The 17,877-nt window shown below is 54.9% G+C and overlaps 10 protein-coding genes across 10 annotated transcripts; 6 read left to right on the top strand and 4 right to left on the bottom strand.

The window, feature by feature from the left end:
* Positions 1-43: 43 nt before the first annotated feature.
* On the bottom strand, positions 44-1,080 carry BAUCODRAFT_23984 (uncharacterized protein; the record flags this gene model as incomplete). The annotated part of the gene is made up of 4 exons (XM_007677787.1): positions 44-328; positions 387-656; positions 702-948; positions 998-1,080. The coding sequence occupies 4 exons, from the start codon at positions 1,078-1,080 to the stop codon at positions 44-46; spliced, it is 885 nt and encodes a 294-aa protein (XP_007675977.1).
* A 262-nt stretch (positions 1,081-1,342) lies between these two features.
* On the bottom strand, positions 1,343-4,208 carry BAUCODRAFT_464900 (uncharacterized protein). The gene is made up of 4 exons (XM_007678166.1): positions 4,121-4,208; positions 3,757-4,071; positions 2,876-3,694; positions 1,343-2,827 (listed from the first exon to the last, which is right to left on the bottom strand). Exons 2-4 carry the CDS (start codon positions 3,819-3,821, stop codon positions 1,600-1,602), a joined length of 2,112 nt encoding a protein of 703 aa, XP_007676356.1. The 5' UTR covers positions 3,822-4,071; positions 4,121-4,208; the 3' UTR covers positions 1,343-1,599.
* Positions 4,209-4,331: 123 nt separating this feature from the next.
* On the top strand, positions 4,332-5,748 carry BAUCODRAFT_33488 (uncharacterized protein). Its single transcript, XM_007677827.1, has 2 exons — positions 4,332-4,765; positions 4,824-5,748. Exons 1-2 carry the CDS (start codon positions 4,548-4,550, stop codon positions 5,572-5,574), a joined length of 969 nt encoding a protein of 322 aa, XP_007676017.1. The 5' UTR covers positions 4,332-4,547; the 3' UTR covers positions 5,575-5,748.
* Positions 5,749-5,955: 207 nt separating this feature from the next.
* BAUCODRAFT_464783 (uncharacterized protein) lies at positions 5,956-6,857 on the top strand. The gene has a single exon (XM_007678165.1). It carries the CDS (start codon positions 6,093-6,095, stop codon positions 6,612-6,614), a length of 522 nt encoding a protein of 173 aa, XP_007676355.1. The 5' UTR covers positions 5,956-6,092; the 3' UTR covers positions 6,615-6,857.
* Positions 6,858-8,325, bottom strand: BAUCODRAFT_464782 (carbohydrate esterase family 4 protein). The gene is made up of 2 exons (XM_007678164.1): positions 8,253-8,325; positions 6,858-8,194 (listed from the first exon to the last, which is right to left on the bottom strand). The coding sequence occupies exons 1-2, from the start codon at positions 8,263-8,265 to the stop codon at positions 7,101-7,103; spliced, it is 1,107 nt and encodes a 368-aa protein (XP_007676354.1). The 5' UTR covers positions 8,266-8,325; the 3' UTR covers positions 6,858-7,100.
* Positions 8,326-8,679: 354 nt separating this feature from the next.
* On the top strand, positions 8,680-10,411 carry BAUCODRAFT_23979 (uncharacterized protein; the record flags this gene model as incomplete). The annotated part of the gene is made up of 3 exons (XM_007677786.1): positions 8,680-8,848; positions 8,909-9,368; positions 9,430-10,411. 3 exons carry the CDS (start codon positions 8,680-8,682, stop codon positions 10,409-10,411), a joined length of 1,611 nt encoding a protein of 536 aa, XP_007675976.1.
* Positions 10,412-10,531: 120 nt separating this feature from the next.
* BAUCODRAFT_464548 (uncharacterized protein) lies at positions 10,532-11,277 on the top strand. The gene has a single exon (XM_007678163.1). It carries the CDS (start codon positions 10,652-10,654, stop codon positions 11,138-11,140), a length of 489 nt encoding a protein of 162 aa, XP_007676353.1. The 5' UTR covers positions 10,532-10,651; the 3' UTR covers positions 11,141-11,277.
* BAUCODRAFT_464566 (uncharacterized protein) lies at positions 11,278-13,210 on the top strand. Its single transcript, XM_007678162.1, has one exon. The coding sequence runs from the start codon at positions 11,415-11,417 to the stop codon at positions 12,909-12,911; it is 1,497 nt and encodes a 498-aa protein (XP_007676352.1). The 5' UTR covers positions 11,278-11,414; the 3' UTR covers positions 12,912-13,210.
* A 298-nt stretch (positions 13,211-13,508) lies between these two features.
* BAUCODRAFT_23977 (uncharacterized protein) lies at positions 13,509-14,459 on the top strand (the record flags this gene model as incomplete). Its single annotated transcript, XM_007677785.1, has 1 exon — positions 13,509-14,459. One exon carries the CDS (start codon positions 13,509-13,511, stop codon positions 14,457-14,459), a length of 951 nt encoding a protein of 316 aa, XP_007675975.1.
* Positions 14,460-14,625: 166 nt separating this feature from the next.
* BAUCODRAFT_464742 (uncharacterized protein) lies at positions 14,626-17,780 on the bottom strand. The gene is made up of 4 exons (XM_007678161.1): positions 17,351-17,780; positions 15,235-17,285; positions 14,729-15,157; positions 14,626-14,662 (listed from the first exon to the last, which is right to left on the bottom strand). Exons 1-3 carry the CDS (start codon positions 17,658-17,660, stop codon positions 14,858-14,860), a joined length of 2,661 nt encoding a protein of 886 aa, XP_007676351.1. The 5' UTR covers positions 17,661-17,780; the 3' UTR covers positions 14,626-14,662; positions 14,729-14,857.
* Positions 17,781-17,877: the final 97 nt, after the last annotated feature.

Raw genomic sequence — 17,877 nt, 5'->3', positions numbered from 1 at the left:
AATGCATTCAGTCTGCGAATAAGCTTTCATCAGACCCAGCGCTCTAGTTCAGGCCATGTACCTCCCGGAGCTTGAGCGTAGCCTCCCGGATCTCCCCCTCGGTCCCTTCATCTTCGGAGAGGTGAGTCGGGCGGAAACGGATTGCCCTAAACCTAGATACTGCATTGTAACCGGATGCCTTTCGCTTCATCTGCCCATGTGTACTGGCTGTGGTGGCAGCTTCAGAGTTCGCTTCGAGCGGATTCACTGCGAGTTGTCTGCCTTGACGGCTTCCGGTATACATACTCCGTATCTGTTCTACACTTGGTGCTGGGTACTGGTATTCTGACTGATAGCAGATGGTAACACAATTAGATATGCGCGAGATAACGAGCAGAGGACTGCACCTGGAATGCTTCGCGGGTTTCTTCGATGTGATCGTTATCACCAGGATGCCTACGTAAGTGAAAGATGCAGAATTCCGCCCACAGCTCGGGAGCGTCTTCGCAGCTGTTCGCGCGCTGGCGCTTGCTATCACTTTTCCCGGCGGTGAGGCTCGGACCCGCGATGCTCAGATCCTCCTGTTTCGGCTCGTCATCATCAGCGCTCTTGGTACCTTTGCGCTCCTTATCCAAAGGCGACTTTGCCTCCAAAGTTGTGGTTCTCGCTGGCGATCCCTGAGCGCATTGCGGGAGAGCTTATCCGGTCGACTTCTGCCACACCATCTTCAGATAGCTATCGTACATCTGTGCTGGGGTGCGCTCCCAACCGAATGCTTCCTTCGCCTCCAGAGTGTCACAACTGGTCCAGTCAATGCAAGGATCTGCCCAGTTTGTGCTGATCGTGGCCCATTCTTCACGCTTGATCTGCTTCTGCGCTTGCTTTCCGTTCTTGTGTTCGACCCAGAACGCACGCAGCACAAACCCTGCCGCCTTGCGACAACCATGAGGTACGCCTTCCCTCTGCCATCTTCGGACACAACGCAGTCGCCGATGTAGATCGCCGGAACGCCACCCACTTTGGGTACGTCTGGAGGGCCGGTACCGCATTCAGATCCTTGTTCAAACCGATTTTGAGAACCTTCTCCCCGGAATTAGCCATATTGAGAAAGTGATCGATGGACGATCCCAGTGATCCAGATCGGATGTCAAGTGTTGCTTGCTAGTAGAGGAGGAAGCGTGAGTTCGTAGAAACCTGGGAAACGGCTCAGAATATATCGTACTTCAATGCGACATTTGCGCATGTGCCATACTTAGAAAAGGAAGGAGCGAGATTACAACAGGAAGGACCGAGCAGTTCGGCGGCGAAGTGGAAGCTTATCGGACATTAAGTGGGCGTTGACAGGTGATCAAAGGTGAACGATGGCCTTTCCGGCGGTTGCGCTATGACTGTAGCAGTCCTACCACTCCCGCCAATTGCGACCGTATCGCTGCCGTGCTCTTTGCGGTTTGCATCCATCGTCCTTGCCTTTCTAGGTTCGCGCTCAGTACTGCCAGCATGTTGGGCGGAAAACGATAAGACTAAGCAGCTGAGTGAAAAGATGGAATGCTTTCGGCAGAGTACCGCTCACCGGTGGCTAGTCGCTTTCGTGGTTGAAGGAGCCGAAGACCAACCTGATTCTCATAACGATGCGCCCAGACCGTCTCCCAACGGCAGCCACTGGTCCGCGCCGAGATTGCTGTCTGCGAGAAAGGGAAGTACGTCCGAGATTTCCATCGACCATGGCATGCTCTCAGAACCATTGTACACATTGCTGACTGGCTGTGGCTGCTGAGGCAAGCTATACCCCAACGTATTGTGTTGCGCCGATGGCATACCATCGAGCTGAATCTGTGACGGACCTGCCTGCTGGTCGACCAGCACTCCATCGCTGCTCCGCGGAAGTGGACGCCGACTTACGTGCACACGTCCTAGTAGTGGTACGCGCATAGTCAACGTATGAGGCTCATCCCCACTGTTCATACTGTTTGTGTCGTCCAGCAGAGCGTTCATCGAGCGTAATGTCTGGGCTGCTTGTCGTGCATAGTCGCCTCCTGCGTGTGGTGCGGCGTCCTCCATGGTCTGGATAACCTGCTCAATCAGCTCGGCGTCTTCGGCCGAGTTCTGAATTGAAGGCATCCCCATGGTCACTTGTGGAAGGTGCCGCTTGTGGACCAGAAACACGGCCGCTGTAAGTGCTTGCAGATCCAAAACGCGAGACGCGAAGAAGCCGCGTGGCAGAAGCCTACGAACGGTAGTGTAGCGACGGGCGTACGTGGTGCAAGCCTCGCTGCACACTACGTAGCTATATGCGTATTGGCTTCCAGCACCGTTCTTCAAGGCAAGCTGTATGTGGGTACGTGCGGTCAAGTATCTGTGAAACTGGTGCAGGATGCTGGAAGGTGTCAAAACGTCAGCATCCTGCGCCCAGAAGGCTGGAGGTGCCAAGCTTGCGAGATGGCGTAGTTGCTGGTCAACCTTGAGCACTTTGTCACAAAGCTCCGCCGATGATATACCCGAGGCATATAGATGATCAATGTCCTGTACGCCGATGGAGATGTCTGCCAGCTGTGCCATATAGAGGCGAGGCACGAGCTCGCCATCCTGTATTACAGGTTCGTCAGTGATTAATGGATAGTTCGTGGTGCCCGAGGGTAGGTTGAACATCATGGCGCATAGCCTATCAACGACGCAGATGGCACGCCAGGTCATGGCTGCTTCGGCCTTGCGGGCTCCGTCCTCTGGTGGCGTCGGAGCCATGGATGCGGGCACCTTGTTAGATGCACGAGGCAGGCCGATTAGCTCGGCCAGAGCTACGACACGGCGGAGCGTTAGCCACATCTTTGAGATCTTCCCAACAACGAGTTGTCTAGACACGGTTAACTTGTGAGAAGCCAAACAAACAATGTAGACTCACAATCGCGCCCAGATAATGGAAACCTCGAGCCCGTCTATGGAGGCAGCCAGTGTGTCATCTTGCACTATGAGCGACTCTACAGCGTCAGATACGCTATGCACGAAGTCATGTCCGTGCATCAAACCAATGGGTGACTTCGGCATGGCATCCGCTGGCATTTGGACGGCGGTCAAGGCGAGCGTCAGTAATAGCATAGCGATTTCAGTCGGCTCAGCACTGTCTTCATGTGCGCTTTCCCACCGTCTGGAGATTGCGGCCTTGTCAGCGGGAATGTGTCCTATGGAAAAGAGCGACTCATTCAAGCCGATCCAGGTCGTAGACTGGTCCGCAATCGCCGCAGCTTCTTCTCTAGATGGCAAGATCTTGCGCAGTGCGCCACGCGCTCGTTGTTGTCGGCCTACCGAAGCGTGCCGCATTAGCCGCTGCGGCGTATCTGGGGCAGGGTGTTCCTTCCAGTCCAGCGGTCCGTCTTGGAACAGCTGACGGAGATGGGTCGGTTGGTTGGCTGCGGAGGTCTCGTCGCTCGACTCGGTATCATAGCCAGCCTCAGCCATGTGCTCAACGACAGCGTCGGGCTCAACTGTCGGGTTCGGATGGTGTCCATCATGAGCCGCCAGCCTATTTTCGAGACTGCGGACGAGCTTCCAAAGCGACGAGACATTGCTTTCTAATTTGGCAATGCGGTCTCTAGAGGTCAGTCTCAACGCACCGGGGTCCTTGCTTAAGACCTGCTGAGGCACGCATCTGCGTCGCTTTTCGAGACAGTTATTGCAGACTTCAGCATCTTCACTCGGCCACAGGCATCGGATCTTGCGTTGTCTGGTTTGAAGGGATCAGCCGTTAACGAACCCTCCGCGTTTCAAGCACATCATCCTGCTGACCTGCACTCGACGCAGCTGTGGAAGCGGAGGGTATAACCGTTAGCGAAGCCACAGACGGCAAGCATTATACCCTACCTTTTCGTCCCCTTACGGACCCGACGTTCAGCTTCTTCAGCCATAAGGTATGCACGCGCCGCCGAACGTGAGGTGCCGAGCGAATGAACACCAGATGTAATGGTGGCTGAGCTTGGCAAAGGAGTCTCGATACGGAGCCGCTTTCGGCCCAAATTCCTACCTTAAGCCGTGCGCCGGTCAGACAGCACGTTTGATCTCTTGTAGTGAGAGGGACAGCCGCCACACCAATCCCGATCCAGACTACACTCCTGTTATTCAGCGTCCCAGCGTATGTTGTGACTTTTCATACGAGCAAACTACTATTGCAGCTTCCACTGCGGTTTGTGCTTCCCAGAAAGGTTGCGATACTGTCAAAACACGAACCGTTTGAGTGTAACTGGGTTTCCACATGCGAGGCGATGTGCCGACGTTGTAGAAAGGCGTGAGTAACTTGGAACAGTCTGCTCTCGGTCGCTTACTGCAGAGTCGTCGGGGCCGAGATCCTGGAGCAATCGCATGAGCCTTCCCCGCAGGAAGATTTGTCCGCATTTCGTCCGTATTCACAACACACGCCTGCCTGACGACTAATGGATTGGAATGAGGTATATGAGGGCAAAGCTCGAGCTGTGGAATTATTGTTGCACACTCATTGTCCCGCACAGAAGTAGCCTTCCCAGAAGCTGAACAACATATTACGAGGTTCCAAGCGGTCCTACACATCAGCGACTCCATTCAACATGTCGCAAGCTACAAGAGGGCCTCCGTATGCTCCTACTACGGCTGGTCTTGGTGGCCAACCCACATTAAGCCTCGACGTACCGCTATGCGCGGTATTTCTGTTGCTCTACCTCTGCTTTGGTACCGTGAACGCCACGATCTTCGTCCGGAACCTGCGGCGGGGCCATAAGTTCCTGTTCTCATGGTTCCTAGTCGCTTTCTGCCTGTTGCGGATAATGTAAGTAGCTCTGCAATTGATGTCGTGTCTGGAAGCTCTAGCTTACGCAACGATGCAGAACATGTGCTCTCCGCATCGCCTGGGCCACGGAACCGAGGAACATCCAAGTCATCATCACCGCCAACATCTTCGTCAATGTCGGCATCATCTTCGTCTACGTCATCAACCTATTCTTCGCCTATCGCATCCTGTGTGCGAGACAACCGGAGATTGGCTGGAGTCGGATCCTGCATTACGGCCTGGTCGCACTTCTGGTTGTTATGATGATCGCCATTTTCCTGTTGATCAGTATGGTGGTATTCTCGAGCTACACTCTAAGCAGCTACTACCTGAGAGTGGCACGCGACTGTCAGCTTTTCGGCCTGACATACTTTACCTTTATCGTTGCCATGGCACCAGTCATTTTGGCCACTTCCTACATCCTACCGAAGTCCTCGACTCCACAGCATTTCGGCAAAGGCGAGATGCACCTCAAGTCGATTATTCTTGCGGTATCTTGCGTGCTCTGTGCCCTCATCGCCGGCTTCAAGGCTGGCGTGACATGGAGCCATCCGCGACCACGCGCCGATCCGGCGTGGTTCCATTCGAAAGCGTGCTTCTACTGCTTCGGGTTCATGCTTGAGATCATTATCCTGACACTGTTCTTGGTGGCGGAGATCGATCAGCGCTTTCACATTCCGAACGGTAGCACGAAGCGGAGATCCTATCACAGTCATCAGGTAGAAGAAGCCGAGGTGTTCGAGAGCAGGCCGGACACTGCCCGGGAAGCGAGCGTCGAGTCGGCGATGTCGGAAAAGGAGTCAGTATGAGCGCAGAGGATGGACTATAAGGGCGAAGTCCGGCTCGAGAAATGGTGTGTAGCTGCAAAAGCCTGGCACAAGAGAAGTCTTTATCAAGTGTCGATGTCCAGGGCAGGAATCCAACTCCTCGTAGTGCCAATGCAATTAGGGTCTCCCAAATACCCGTACATCTCCATGTAATGATCGTGCTGTAAGATCATGTACAGGTGCACAAGCATCTGCTGCTTTGTTCTCTCCTCTCACGGTGGAATAGGCAATCGACAGGGTGAGTTACAAGTTCGTCAAATTGCATGTTGTGTTGCACGGGATTGTCTTAGGCAGGGTTAGGGCTCACTAGCTTGGGATCAAGCAGGGGCCACAAAAACAGCTTGGAGCATCGCCAATGACTTCAGTTGCGCTTTTTCCGGACCTGCAACACTACAACCAACACCCGCCCAGGTCACACTGCACAAATAGTGAGGGCTGCTTGAGCTCACTCACACCATTGTCACGGCTCATTGAAGCTCGGCTGTTCTGCCACCGCCAACATGCTACGCACCACCGTTCTCCGCTCTCTCCCTACAACCATCCCTTCCGGCCGAACAGCAGCGGCCTGCCTTACACCTTTGGCGCGGCCAGCTGCTCAACAGTCACGCAGCGCACACGCGATTAGCAACCCGACATTGGCCAATATTGAGAAGCGATGGGAGGCTATGCCGCCCCAGGAGCAGGCCGACCTGTGGATGGCGCTGAGGGACCGGATGAAGGCGGACTGGAATGAGCTGACGCTGCAGGAGAAGAAGGCTGGTATGTCGTTATATTCTTTCCTGAACGCTCCTTATCGGCCAAGCATAAGGCTTAAGAATCAAGCGTACCGGCATGATGCGGGAGGACTCGGGACAGTCACGCGACAGCCGCAATGCATTGCTATCGGAACACAAGTTTGGTCGAGCATTTCCCAGCCGCTGACATGGTATGAATTGCAGCTTACTGGATCGCTTTCGGTCCTCACGGTCCTCGCACGCTGCCACCGCCGGGTGAGAACCTCAAGGTCTTCACTTACACAATGATTGGCGTCGGAGCAGCCGCCATCCTGTTCGCAATCACCCGTACCTTCGCCAAACCCGCACCTCGCACCATGACCAAGGAATGGCAGGAAGCTAGCAATGAGTATCTTAAGGTACGTTTCATCACTCAGAAGCCGGGCCAAATCAGACCTGAGATTAGCGTCTCCGCATCCATGCGTTGTGATGGCATTTGTTGGAAGACACTGACCCGTGTATCGCGTGTAGGAACAAAAGGTCGAGCCCATCACCGGTATCAGCAGCCAAGGTTACAGTGGATTGGGCATGGTACAAAGCAAGCCAGGTCCCAAGGAGTCATAGAACGATGTAGAGACGTCTCGACCAGGCTGGACGCTCCACTTCGCTCGACTGCTCTTTAACAAGTCAGACTCACGGCGGAAGGCGCTGTATCTTGAGCGTAGAATGGGCACTCGCCCTCTGTACAAATTCACATGGGCTCGGCAAGACACTGTTGATTACATTTCACCTTGACTACTTCCCACCACTACGACTGCCCGGCTTGTACGGGAACTTCTCACGATAGTGCAAAGCAATATCTCGCCTCGTCGTCACCCACACACCCTCCTTCTTGCTGATGTACTCGCAGAACCGTCTCAGCGCCTCGCATCGGCCAGCCTTACCAGTAATGCGGCTGTGTAGAGGAATGTTCATCATCTTGCCGCCCTCCCTATACAGCATATCGAATGTACTCTTAAGGTACTCCTCGTAGCTCTGACCCGCCGAACTCATAAAACCAGGCGCCATGTGGAACTTGCCATCATTCGTGTCGTACGAATACGGCACGAGCAGCATTCCCTCCCTCTCCTTCTCAGGAAGATCTTGCTCATACGGCAGGTCGACCCAATATGGCACGTCGTCATTGTAGCACTCGCTCGAATACAGCAACTTCGGCGTACGTTGCTCCTTATGCATCTCCTTGTAGATCTCCGGCAGCATACCCGGCGTGTTCACGGTTGAGCGGCCGAAGTAGACGCCTACCGGAAATTCACCGGTGACTTCCTTGAGCAGATTACACGAGTCCTTGACATACTTCCTGTCCGCTTCAAGGTCATAGTGCCAGAAGTCCAGCCACCTGAGTCCGTGGTTGGCAATTTCATGCCCAGCCTGCTGAACGCAGTACTTCCCGAACTCCGGGTTCAACTGCATCGCTCTTGCAACAGCGTAAATCGTGATCTTCCACCCAAACTCGCTGAAGAGCCTCATAAGCCTCCAAACGCCGACGCGGCTGCCATACTCAAAGTCCTGCTCCGCATTCAGGTAGCGGGAGCCTTCTTTGTGCCCACCTGAGGAGCCTTTCTCCCAGAGGTAAGGTTCGGAATGCGCGTCACCTTCGAGTATGGAGCGCTCGCCGCCTTCTTCGTAGTTTAGGACGAAGGAGACGGCTATGCGGGCACCATTGGGCCATTGGCAGTCACGGCTCGCAAGGCCGAATCCTTCGAAGTCTCGGGGGAGGAGGTATTGAGGGTGAGCTTGAGACATGTTGCCGGTATCGATCTTAGACCTAGATAGCAATGGAATTGAAAACCATGAAACACCGTATGCGTGGCACTGTGTCGATCGTAGTGCTCCGGATGTCAGGATCTCACAGGAGATGGAGACATGCGACGAGATCAATAGACCTACCTTTTACAACCATATCCTCGGCGTAGGGGCGTCTACACACTACAGTACGTGCTTCGCACAGTTGCGGCACGTCTTAAGCCGATGCTCGATACAGCGAGCTGTTTAGAGACGCTGATGTGAGTGAACGGCGCCTATCTCGGCCAGGAACGTTGGAACCGCCGAAGAACAGCCGAGCCGTACCTACCTCAGCACACCACCTTCCTTGCCCGATTGCCCATGGTTTTCGGCTCACGCTGGCGGACGAAGTACAGATAGGCATCATGCAAAATATTCACACGATACCAACCCTGGACACTGTACACTCTGTCCTAAGCGCCGAACGCGATCGGATCAATGCTGCCGGAAGGCCAGCTTCATTACTATGTCTCAATCAGACTGAAGGCTAAGTGATCTTTCTTCGTGTCTCCTGTATTCACTGCTATTAAGAATGTCTGTCTTCTCTGTTGAGCCGAAAACCGGGAGCACTGTCACTACGAAAATCCTTGATGATGTGTGCAGCAGCCTCGGAGTCAAGCTCAAGCATGAAGAGAAGGAAGACTACCGGAAGCTGCTGGCGGTCTTTGATGAGAGCGCGAAAGAACTGATGCAGATGGAAGGTATGCAGAGGCTGCAAGCCCACAAGCTTGTTGTGTGCGATACACTGATCTTACATGCAGACTACGCACCGCAGCCAGACCTCTCCCGCTTCCCACGCACAAATATCCGACCTCCATCGAAGGATAACAACACTCATGGCGCATGGGCTTGGCGTTGCAGCATCAAAGATACAAGACCAAACAATGGCTTGCTTGCTGGCAAGACAGTCTGCCTGAAGGACATGATCTCCGTTGCCGGCGTGCCGATGCTCATGGGTACTGAATTCGTCGCCGGCTACACTCCCAGTATTGATGCGACGGTCGTGACAAGGATACTGGAAGCTGGTGGCGAGGTTACTGGCAAAGCAGTATGCGAAAACCTGTGCCACAGTGCTACCAGCCATAGCAGCTCTACCGGCACAGTTGAGAACCCGCATGGACGAGGCTACAGTGCTGGCGGAAGCAGTAGCGGGAGTGGAGCCCTTGTATCGCTTGGAGATGCGGACATGAGCATTGGCGCCGACCAAGGCGGCTCTGTGCGGTCAGTACACTCGCCGTTCTATGGTGTTGAGCTGTTGCTAACACTCTGTTTGCGTTACCAGCATCCCAGCTACTAATTGCGGCATCGTGGGACTGAAACCGACACACGGCCTGATCCCATATACCGGCTGTGGCAGTAATGAGCCTACGAATGACCATCTCGGACCTATGACTCGTACAGTACTGGACAATGCGTTGTTGTTGCAAGCGATCGCCGGTACGGACAATATCGATGACCGCTCATACGGCGCGCCATTGCCGGACAGGATACCTAAGTATTTTGACATGCTGACAACACAAGACAAGCCACAGGACTTGTCAGGTGTAAAGATTGGCATCATCGTAGAGAGTCTCCAGGTCGCTGTTTTGGACCCAAGAGTGAAGGAGCTGTTCCTGCAAGCCGCCAATGGCTTCGAAAAGCTCGGCGCCACCGTCCAAGAAGTCAGCATCCCTATTCATTCGAAAGGTCCCAACATCTGGACCGGCGTATCGAAAGTCGGCGGCTACCTCACCAAGATGTACGGCGCTCCCGGCCGGCGAGGACATACGATGTATGATCTTAACAGCCTGTTTCTGGAAGCCTTGCGTTCTCCTTCGCAATGGGACAAGGCGTACGTGGCGACCAAGAACATCTACCTCAACGGCGCTTACGCCGCCCAACATTACCCAGAGCTGCTGGCCCGTGCTACGAACCTTTCGCGCAAACTGAGAGATGCTTATAATGATGCGCTGAGGCAATACGACGTCCTGCTTACGCCTACACTGCCGTACGTAGCCACGAGCCACCCGCAACCGGATGCGACCCCATTGGACCTAATCAAAAAGCAAGTGGGATTGACTAGCAATACGTGCCAATTCAATCAAACTGGACACCCGGTTTTGGCTATGCCGATCGGTCTGTTGCTACCGACAGAAGGGCCAGGGGTCGGCACGGGCGTGAAACTTCCTGTGGGGATGCAAGTGATCGGACGATGGTGGGATGAGGAGAAGGTGTTCAAAGTAGGATATGCTTGGGAGTTGAGCAATGACTGGAGAGCAATGTGAAGATGCGCGCCTTTTTGTTTCGGCATGACCGGCGACCTGATCGTCCGGGCCATTCCGCACCGCAAGCGAGCCATCCATATGCAACACCACCAAGGCGACCGCCAAAATGCATGACACTTTCTCAACACTACGGCATCTTCCTCCCGACGGATTCGCATTCCTTGAGCATGCGACCAACCAACACAACCCTTCACTACTCGACAAACGGCCCGCAAGCCAACGGATGACAAACGGTGCGCAATGGACAAGCGGTACAAAACAGACATGCTGGTGATGGAGCTCTTGGCTCACCAAGACGACCTATCGACCAACCTAAGACAGCTTCCCAAGCAGTTACACCAAGCCATCAAAGCAGAAAGACAGCTCAAGGACGCTGCAAATGCGTGCCTTCATACAGCTACGCATGACCGCCAGACAATCGCATCAAAGGTTCCGTTTGCCGTACCGGAGGAATGGCAGCCAAGAAGTCGAAACAGCAGAGGACCTCAGCTTTCCCTAGGGAGACACAACCCCAGCCACAGTACGGTAATTGCCACGTCAGGCGCGCTAACTGTTCCGGGGAGAAGCGTTGTCAGTGCTGTCGTGACATGCTGCCTGCGAACTTCAACTGCTTATACACATCCTGCGTTCTCGGCTATCACTGTCACGATGGGCTCCGCACACGAGTGCATCCGGGACAGGAGCTTGACAGCAATGGGAGCTGAGGGACATTCGGACCATCAAGCGTAGACGCTAGGGAACGTCATGGGCGGAGGCGGACGTGAAAGCCTCGGTGCGGGCGTGGCAGCGTGCACCCAGAACGTCTTGGTTTGGAACGCTGCGAAGACATGTGCTCACGATCAAGGTGGCACACGAGGTGACTGCACGTTCGACAGCACATGCGAGTGAGCTTGGCGAATGCCGGTGAGTTGGCACATATTGCTAAACTGTACTGAATCGCTTCAGCCCTTACCTGCATCGCATCAGTCCACCTGCCATCTACGTATCACCTTAGCAAGCTCCCATGCAATCTCGTGCTCAACAATATGAGACCCCCCTCCCAGCTCAATCGGCTAAATGCTGCACCCTTAGCGTGACTTCCACAATAGAGCGGTGGCCTGAGTTTTCACTAGCTACAGTCGCTCCTTCCTTCCTTGATGCGGGACATGCAGATCCTGCATTCATTCGAAGCTCCAAAAGTCCATCAACATCGTTCGGTCACCTGAAGGAGGATCTGCAACGCACAATGGATGCACGGCGCGAAACAGATATACTTCACTTGGAGCTTGTCGCATGTATCGAAGAGCTGCCGGACGGTGTCAAGGAGATTGTCGTGCGGTTGCCAAAGGCCGTCAAGGCAGAAAGACAGCAGTATAACGCTATCCAGCAAAGGCATGATGCCGAGCGCGAAACTGATAAGCTTAACTTGAAACTAATCGCACGTTACGAGAAGCTGCCTCACGGGGCCAAGGAGTTTGGCTTGCAGTTACCGCGCGTCATCGAGGCAGAGAGGGAGCAGCGTGACGCTTGCCAGCCTAAGCATTGTGCTGGGCCGCTCCAGTTACAAAATGCAGAGGAGATATCAGCGTCGACCGGCCAGACACTGGGCCACGAAAGGCGCGCCTGGGAGGCAGATCAGCAAGCACTGCAGGCTGTATCCCATCTAGGGACCATCGTCCATAAGCTCAAGGCAGCCCAGCAAAGCCTTGACTCCGAGTGGCAGCGGCTTGCAGTCGACAGGCAAGCACTCAAAGAACAGCGAGATGCAGCAAACGAGCAATTTGCCGAAATCGAGAGACAGAAAATGGAGGCCGAGAACCGCGATCCAAATTCCAGGACGCAGTCGCGTGTAGTCGGCACGCATGCCATGCCATTTCAAGAAGTTCTGGAGAGAGAAATGATGGCTGGTGGAAGAATGCAGCACTCCCAATCCATCACCTTCCAGGAATGTTATCGAGGTCACAGCTTCGAAGAGCTCAGGGTTGAGGACTACGCTCAAGGCAGGCGGTTCGACAACAGGAACGCACAAGGGTGTGTCTTCAGCAAGACTGCGGCGTCCGTCCCCGAGGCTTCTTGCCCTCAGGCACTAGTCAGCGCCAACCAGCCTGTGCAGACATCCCAGTCGGTTCTCGAAAGCTACGCTTCTCAGTTCCCAACAGTCAGCGGCTCGCCAGTGCAAAGTCCTAGCCCGGACTCCAGCAAGCGTCCGCTCCCGGATTCAGCGGATCAAGCGGACAAAGCGCCAAAGCAGCTCAAGGTCGATGTGAATACGTCCTGGCCCAATCTAACCTGCAGCAACTGCCACAAAACCCACGTGAAGTGCAGCGCAGAAGCGACATGCCAGCACTGCCGCCAAGCTTCGGCGTCAAAATCATGCTCCTACCGAAGATGTCGTAAGGGTATCGAATGCACGAACAGGCAGTGTACAATGTTCCATCCCAGCCAGGTCTTAGATGCGAAGGGACAGCCCCGAGTGGCGTCAGCGTTTTTAGGAGTTACAACATCAGCCTCGCTTGACTGAGCAGTCGGAAGCATGTGGAGCTGTAATAGTCGGCGGTGAGTGCCATGGAGAGAAACTTTCCTGGGCGTTTTGTACACTGCACAGCGCTCGCTCCACCACCGAAGTTGTTTTGTGTCTCGATCGGCCGGTACAGCAACTTGTCGAACGACACGCCGAGCGGGAGCCTATTAGCAAGGATTGAAGACCCACAGCAGCGTACAGCATTGTCAAAGGTTGCTTCTAGTGCGTCCTGTCTGAGATGATTACTTAGGCACCGTTTACCAGTGCCAACGTATCAGGTTGCCAGCACAATGGAACTGTAACCGTGAAAACAACTAACTCTGTGACAATGGCATCAACGCTTCCCAGTTCTGCCGTTCAGTCTATCATGATCTGAACCCACTTTGATGTGCTTTCCTTCCTTATGTCACTCACTCTTTGCGTGCCTTCCGTGCCTTTCGAACGCCAAACGTCGACCCAAGTTCTGCCACGCTGCGGCTTCCTGCACTGCACGACTTTCTACACGACTGTAGACGTACTCACCAGCCTCGTCCAAGAGCGTCGGGACTGAACAACACCCGGTAGCCGTTACCAACCTTGAGCGTCACGTACCGCGTGATGGATGCCCGGTACAAGACGGATTCGTTCCTGCTTGAGCTCATCTCTCGCCTCGATGAGTTTCCCGACAGCGCCCGGGATGTCCTTATACAGTTGCCGCGGTTCATTAGAGAGGAGAGAGAGCTGGGGAGTGAAGTCATGAAGTCACTCGCTGCCCAACAGCTGGAACTGAAAGCCGGACAAGAAGATCTAGTGGCTAGCAGGCAGACCCTTGCGACCGATAGACAAGCGATCGACGATGACAAGCAGCATCTGGAAGCCGAAAGCGCTCGGCAGCAAGCTGAGCGGCAGCGACTACATGCTGATAGGGAGCAATGCGAGGCCGAAAAGAAAGCCACCGAGACCGAGGCGTTGCAGCTCGGGGCCGACCAGCGCAGCCTGCGTTCCGATAGACGTGAAGTCGAGCGCGAGAAGCAGGCTATAGCGACGGAGCGACAGCAAGCCAAGACCGACAAGGAAAGCCTGGAGGGGCAGGTGCAGGATCAGAAGGCCGAGCTTCAACGTCTTCGTAGCGAGATCAGTACACTTCATGCGCAGGCCGTTTGTACGAACGGGCAAACCGACTACTTCAAAGCGGACCGAACCATGTCGAGCTTCCAAGGGAGCATACCATCGGCATGGCCAGTAGCGCAGCACGCTATGACCAGTTCAACACCGCAGTCGGGCCCCGCAACAAAATCGGCGCCTCGAGAACGAGGTGGGGGAGGCGTCGTTAGGGCGCCGCAAGGTCACACGGAGTCCATCCGAGGTATTCCACATTCTGGGAGAGGCGTCTTCAGCGGTGCACAATGCAGCACACCACCGGCTCGAGGCCATGGACCATCCATGCGAGGCCCTAGGAGCCGGCCCGGAGGCAACCTTTTCACCAACACGCTCGCTCTCAAGCGCTCGTCGTCCGAGACTGCAGGCTTCGCATCGCCAGAGCCGGAGCAGAAGCGGCCAAGGGTGTGAACCGTACTCGCAGGGCCGGGTCTAGTCTGTAGACGCCGCCACAAGAAGCGATTGAAACGCAAGGGTGGCTGGGACTGTCCACTTGGCTGTGCAGAATCGGTAGTGAAAGCCGCATTTCAACTGAATGTGCTTCAAGGGATGCTAAGCCGCTGACTTTCCTGCACCCGGCCCAGCTTCAGTGAAATAGCTCGACACGGCGGCGGCTTGGGTAAGCATCGGCATATCAGCAAGTAATAGTAGCGAGTTGCGATATTAGCAGTACTGCGTACTCACTCATGCTAACTTTGATCGATGAACTGCGGTCCTCGAAACTATCATCCCCTTCTTCACCGACAGCGCCAGCGCTTAGAATCCCCGGTCGTCACCCAACCCATTTCTCGAAAAGCATGTACTTCTTTTTAACCATACCCTCCTATATCTCCCTCCCTCCCAAGTGCGCCACCTCCACCTCCCTCCCCAGCTCCACTCAACCGCGCACAGAGTCCCAGAAACACCACCGTCTCTGTCGCAGCCAGATAGTTCAGCGCATCCATCAAGATCTTCAGGTGCCGCGCAAAGTGGTCCTCGTACTGGCGCAGGATGCTGTAGAGTTTGTCCAGTCTTGCGGCGTCTCCGTCGGTGGCGAGGTCGACGGATTTGGTGAGGGAGGCGGTGGTGTGTGCGAAGAGGGTGCAGGTGGCCATTACCTTTGAGTTGATCTGGATGGAGATGGATTGGTTAGTGGAGGTGGTTGCATGCGGCTTAAGGCAGGAGGGGAGGAGAGGGAAGAACGCACGCGGAGTAATTTGCTGTTCGTCAGCATGCACTCCTTCAAGCAAGTAGCGAGGAAGTCGACATGGTCTTGCATCAATTCGTCGACTGTTCGTTTGGCCTTGACCGGGACATCTTCCGTCTGTTGCTCTGGTTGTGCTTCGCTTGACTTCTCCGTTTCTGCTGCATGGCTCAATCTCCCCATGAACGCCACCCAATTCGGCTCAATGACCTCATTCGTGCAGTAGTACAGTAGCTGTTGCACGAAACATAGCATCCTTGCCCGCAAACACCAGGCGCGGCGTTTCCAGTGCTCGATTCTGGCTGACACGTCCGCGTTTCCGTCCGTGGAGCCTTTCCGCCTCGTCTTCTTAATCCAGGCCGGCGCCTTCGTGTGCTCGGTCCAGCTGCTTGTGAGTAAGATCTCCAGATGCCGCAGGCTGAGCAGGTAGCGGAATAGCAGCTGATACCTCGTCAAGGTATTCCGTGAGATGATCAAGCTTAGCGGAAACGGAACGGCATAGTCCAGCGTAAGTGCTTCATAGCCTGTGATCTCCTTCTCTTCTTTCCCACTCGTGCTACCAGCGCCGCCTGTGTATGTCAAGGACACGGACGAGGCATCTGCATCCATGCCTTGCACATTCACTACCCGCATTAGCCAGCCAGTAAGGCCGGTATCGGACATGGTCACCCGAACGTCTTCTTTGAACGGGTCTTCTGCCGCCACGCTACCGGGCTGCCGCAACACGATGTCCAGCAGACTCTGCAGCTTACCCGCGTTGACGTTCTTGGATGGTTTCCTAAGCTCTGAAGACGACAGCTCGAGGAAGTACGTGAAGAAGTCTGAGCGGTCGAGGAAGAAGTAGTGCTTCAAACTCCGCAGTCGAGCCGGCAGGCCGTGGGTTGTTAATAGCAGGGCCATCAAGCTCCGATTGGCGAAGGCGTATGCCAAGCTGACGTTCTCCAGAAAGTGTGGGTCGTCGAAGGTGTGAGGTACCTCCGCGCTGTTGGCGAGGTCACGGTTGACGTCTGTAATGCCGCCACACTCGCGGACGACGTTCAGGTATTTGCCAGCTAGCAGTACGCGATCTTTGACGCCATCCAATTGTGGCGGGACCAGCTCGGGTCGGATGGTATAGCGTTTCTCCCAGTATTCGTCGGTGTAGTCTTGCTGCAATCCTTCACGGCGTATGGATTTTTGTTCTTTGATTAAGAACTCCGAGTGCGGATCGCGGACATTGCCATGGTGGAGCCACTCATTGAGCATGCGCATGTATGGCCGGCTGCTTTCACGAAGTAGAGTCTGCAGAAGTTGGGAGGCAGTCGGGTCGCCTGCGGATGATTGCAGACGACGGGTGATCAAGCGTAGAACGGCACCACCTTTGCATGTCTTTTTGCCCGGGATGGCAGTGTCGCGGCCTTCACGGAGTGACTCGAGGATGTTCTCGAACTCGTCCGACTGATCGACCTCGTCCTCGAGAGCATCACCGAGCATGCTGTTCTCCTTGAGCACTTCCTGCGCCAAGCTGTACAGTTGCGACATCATGTGACCTGTAGGCTTGAGATGCATGTTCATTTGAAGTAGGGTGAAGCTTTTGTTGGTCAAAACCTGGTTCTCCAACTGTGCGATCAGGATTAAGTACTCCTTCAACATTTTACGAACAGCAGCGCAGAGTGCGTGATTGACTGTGCCGCACTCTTCTCTGCCCATCGTCTCCACGAAAACCTCAATCGAGGCGTAATGCGTTGCAGTCTTCAGCATACCGCTCGCCAGGTCGCGCAGACTCGGGTCCAGTCCATGTGCGATGCGGAATGTAGGTCCTACAAGCCGGCTCTTCTCGTCCAGAGGGTTGTACGATTCAATATAGCGAACGTACTGACCCTCGAAGCCCATGAAGACGTACAACAAGTCTTCAATCAGCGCCCGTTCTTGCTGTTCCAGACTGAGATTGCTCATCGGTGGCGGATGCACTGCTGCAGGCGCATGTTGAGACAAGGGCGGAATGGACACCCTGCAGGCCAGTGGTGCGCTCGAGCCGGGCGGAAGTAGTGTTGCTTGCGGACTCCATGGTGATGCTGGAATTGATCAGCGCACGCAACATGCATGCACGGTATCTGACAAGCACGCACACTCTACATACCCGCAGTTGGTGCACTCTCGTTTCCATTCGTCTTCACCTTCTGCGGCCTCTCCGCCGAGTCTCTGCTAACTCGGCCATTGACCGGCTTGACAGGACTCCTCGTCCGGCGAAGAAAACGCTCGTCTACGACCCTTCGTTCTGTGCGTGTCTCTGTGGTGGCGATTGAGGTTCTGCGATTAAGTGAAGCCTTCGAGTCCGGTCTGTCGTCGATGAGCGCAGCGGAAGTGGGCCGACTTTTCTGGCGGAGGTTGGCGGCGGTGCGGCGGGGTTCAGCGGCGCTGGCGGTGCGGGAGGGTGGGAGAGATGCCATTGTATCTCAACCTTAACTTCCCACAACGTCTCGCATACTCTACTCGTGTTCTGCTCATGTTCCGCCCCTCTCTCGCAACGTTGTTGATCGTGTGCCTTCCGCTCATGGCGGGGCGGACGCGCTACGCGTTACCCGCAAATTGATTGAAAGAGGCGTATCACTGCTTGATTGGGCAATTTCCGTCCGCTGAAATGGGTCTAAATCCGCAGTCAGGCAC

Source organism: Baudoinia panamericana, assembly GCF_000338955.1.
Source record: "Baudoinia panamericana UAMH 10762 unplaced genomic scaffold BAUCOscaffold_6, whole genome shotgun sequence".
Lineage (NCBI taxonomy): Eukaryota > Fungi > Ascomycota > Dothideomycetes > Mycosphaerellales > Teratosphaeriaceae > Baudoinia > Baudoinia panamericana.
This window is presented reverse-complemented; position numbering and strand designations above follow the sequence as displayed.

Coding starts and splice junctions, on each gene's coding strand:
- BAUCODRAFT_464900 (XM_007678166.1), bottom strand. CDS start 3,821: ATGCTTGCCGTCTGTGGCTTCGCTAACGGTTATACCCTCCGCTTCCAC. Junction 3,695..3,756: donor CACAGCTGCGTCGAGTGCAG/GTCAGCAGGATG, acceptor CCTTCAAACCAG/ACAACGCAAGATCCGATGCC. Junction 2,828..2,875: donor TCCATTATCTGGGCGCGATT/GTGAGTCTACAT, acceptor AACCGTGTCTAG/ACAACTCGTTGTTGGGAAGA.
- BAUCODRAFT_33488 (XM_007677827.1), top strand. CDS start 4,548: ATGTCGCAAGCTACAAGAGGGCCTCCGTATGCTCCTACTACGGCTGGT. Junction 4,766..4,823: donor TTCTGCCTGTTGCGGATAAT/GTAAGTAGCTCT, acceptor GCAACGATGCAG/AACATGTGCTCTCCGCATCG.
- BAUCODRAFT_464783 (XM_007678165.1), top strand. CDS start 6,093: ATGCTACGCACCACCGTTCTCCGCTCTCTCCCTACAACCATCCCTTCC.
- BAUCODRAFT_464548 (XM_007678163.1), top strand. CDS start 10,652: ATGGACAAGCGGTACAAAACAGACATGCTGGTGATGGAGCTCTTGGCT.
- BAUCODRAFT_464566 (XM_007678162.1), top strand. CDS start 11,415: ATGCAATCTCGTGCTCAACAATATGAGACCCCCCTCCCAGCTCAATCG.
- BAUCODRAFT_464742 (XM_007678161.1), bottom strand. CDS start 17,660: ATGGCATCTCTCCCACCCTCCCGCACCGCCAGCGCCGCTGAACCCCGC. Junction 17,286..17,350: donor CGAGAGTGCACCAACTGCGG/GTATGTAGAGTG, acceptor GATCAATTCCAG/CATCACCATGGAGTCCGCAA. Junction 15,158..15,234: donor CGAACAGCAAATTACTCCGC/GTGCGTTCTTCC, acceptor ATCTCCATCCAG/ATCAACTCAAAGGTAATGGC.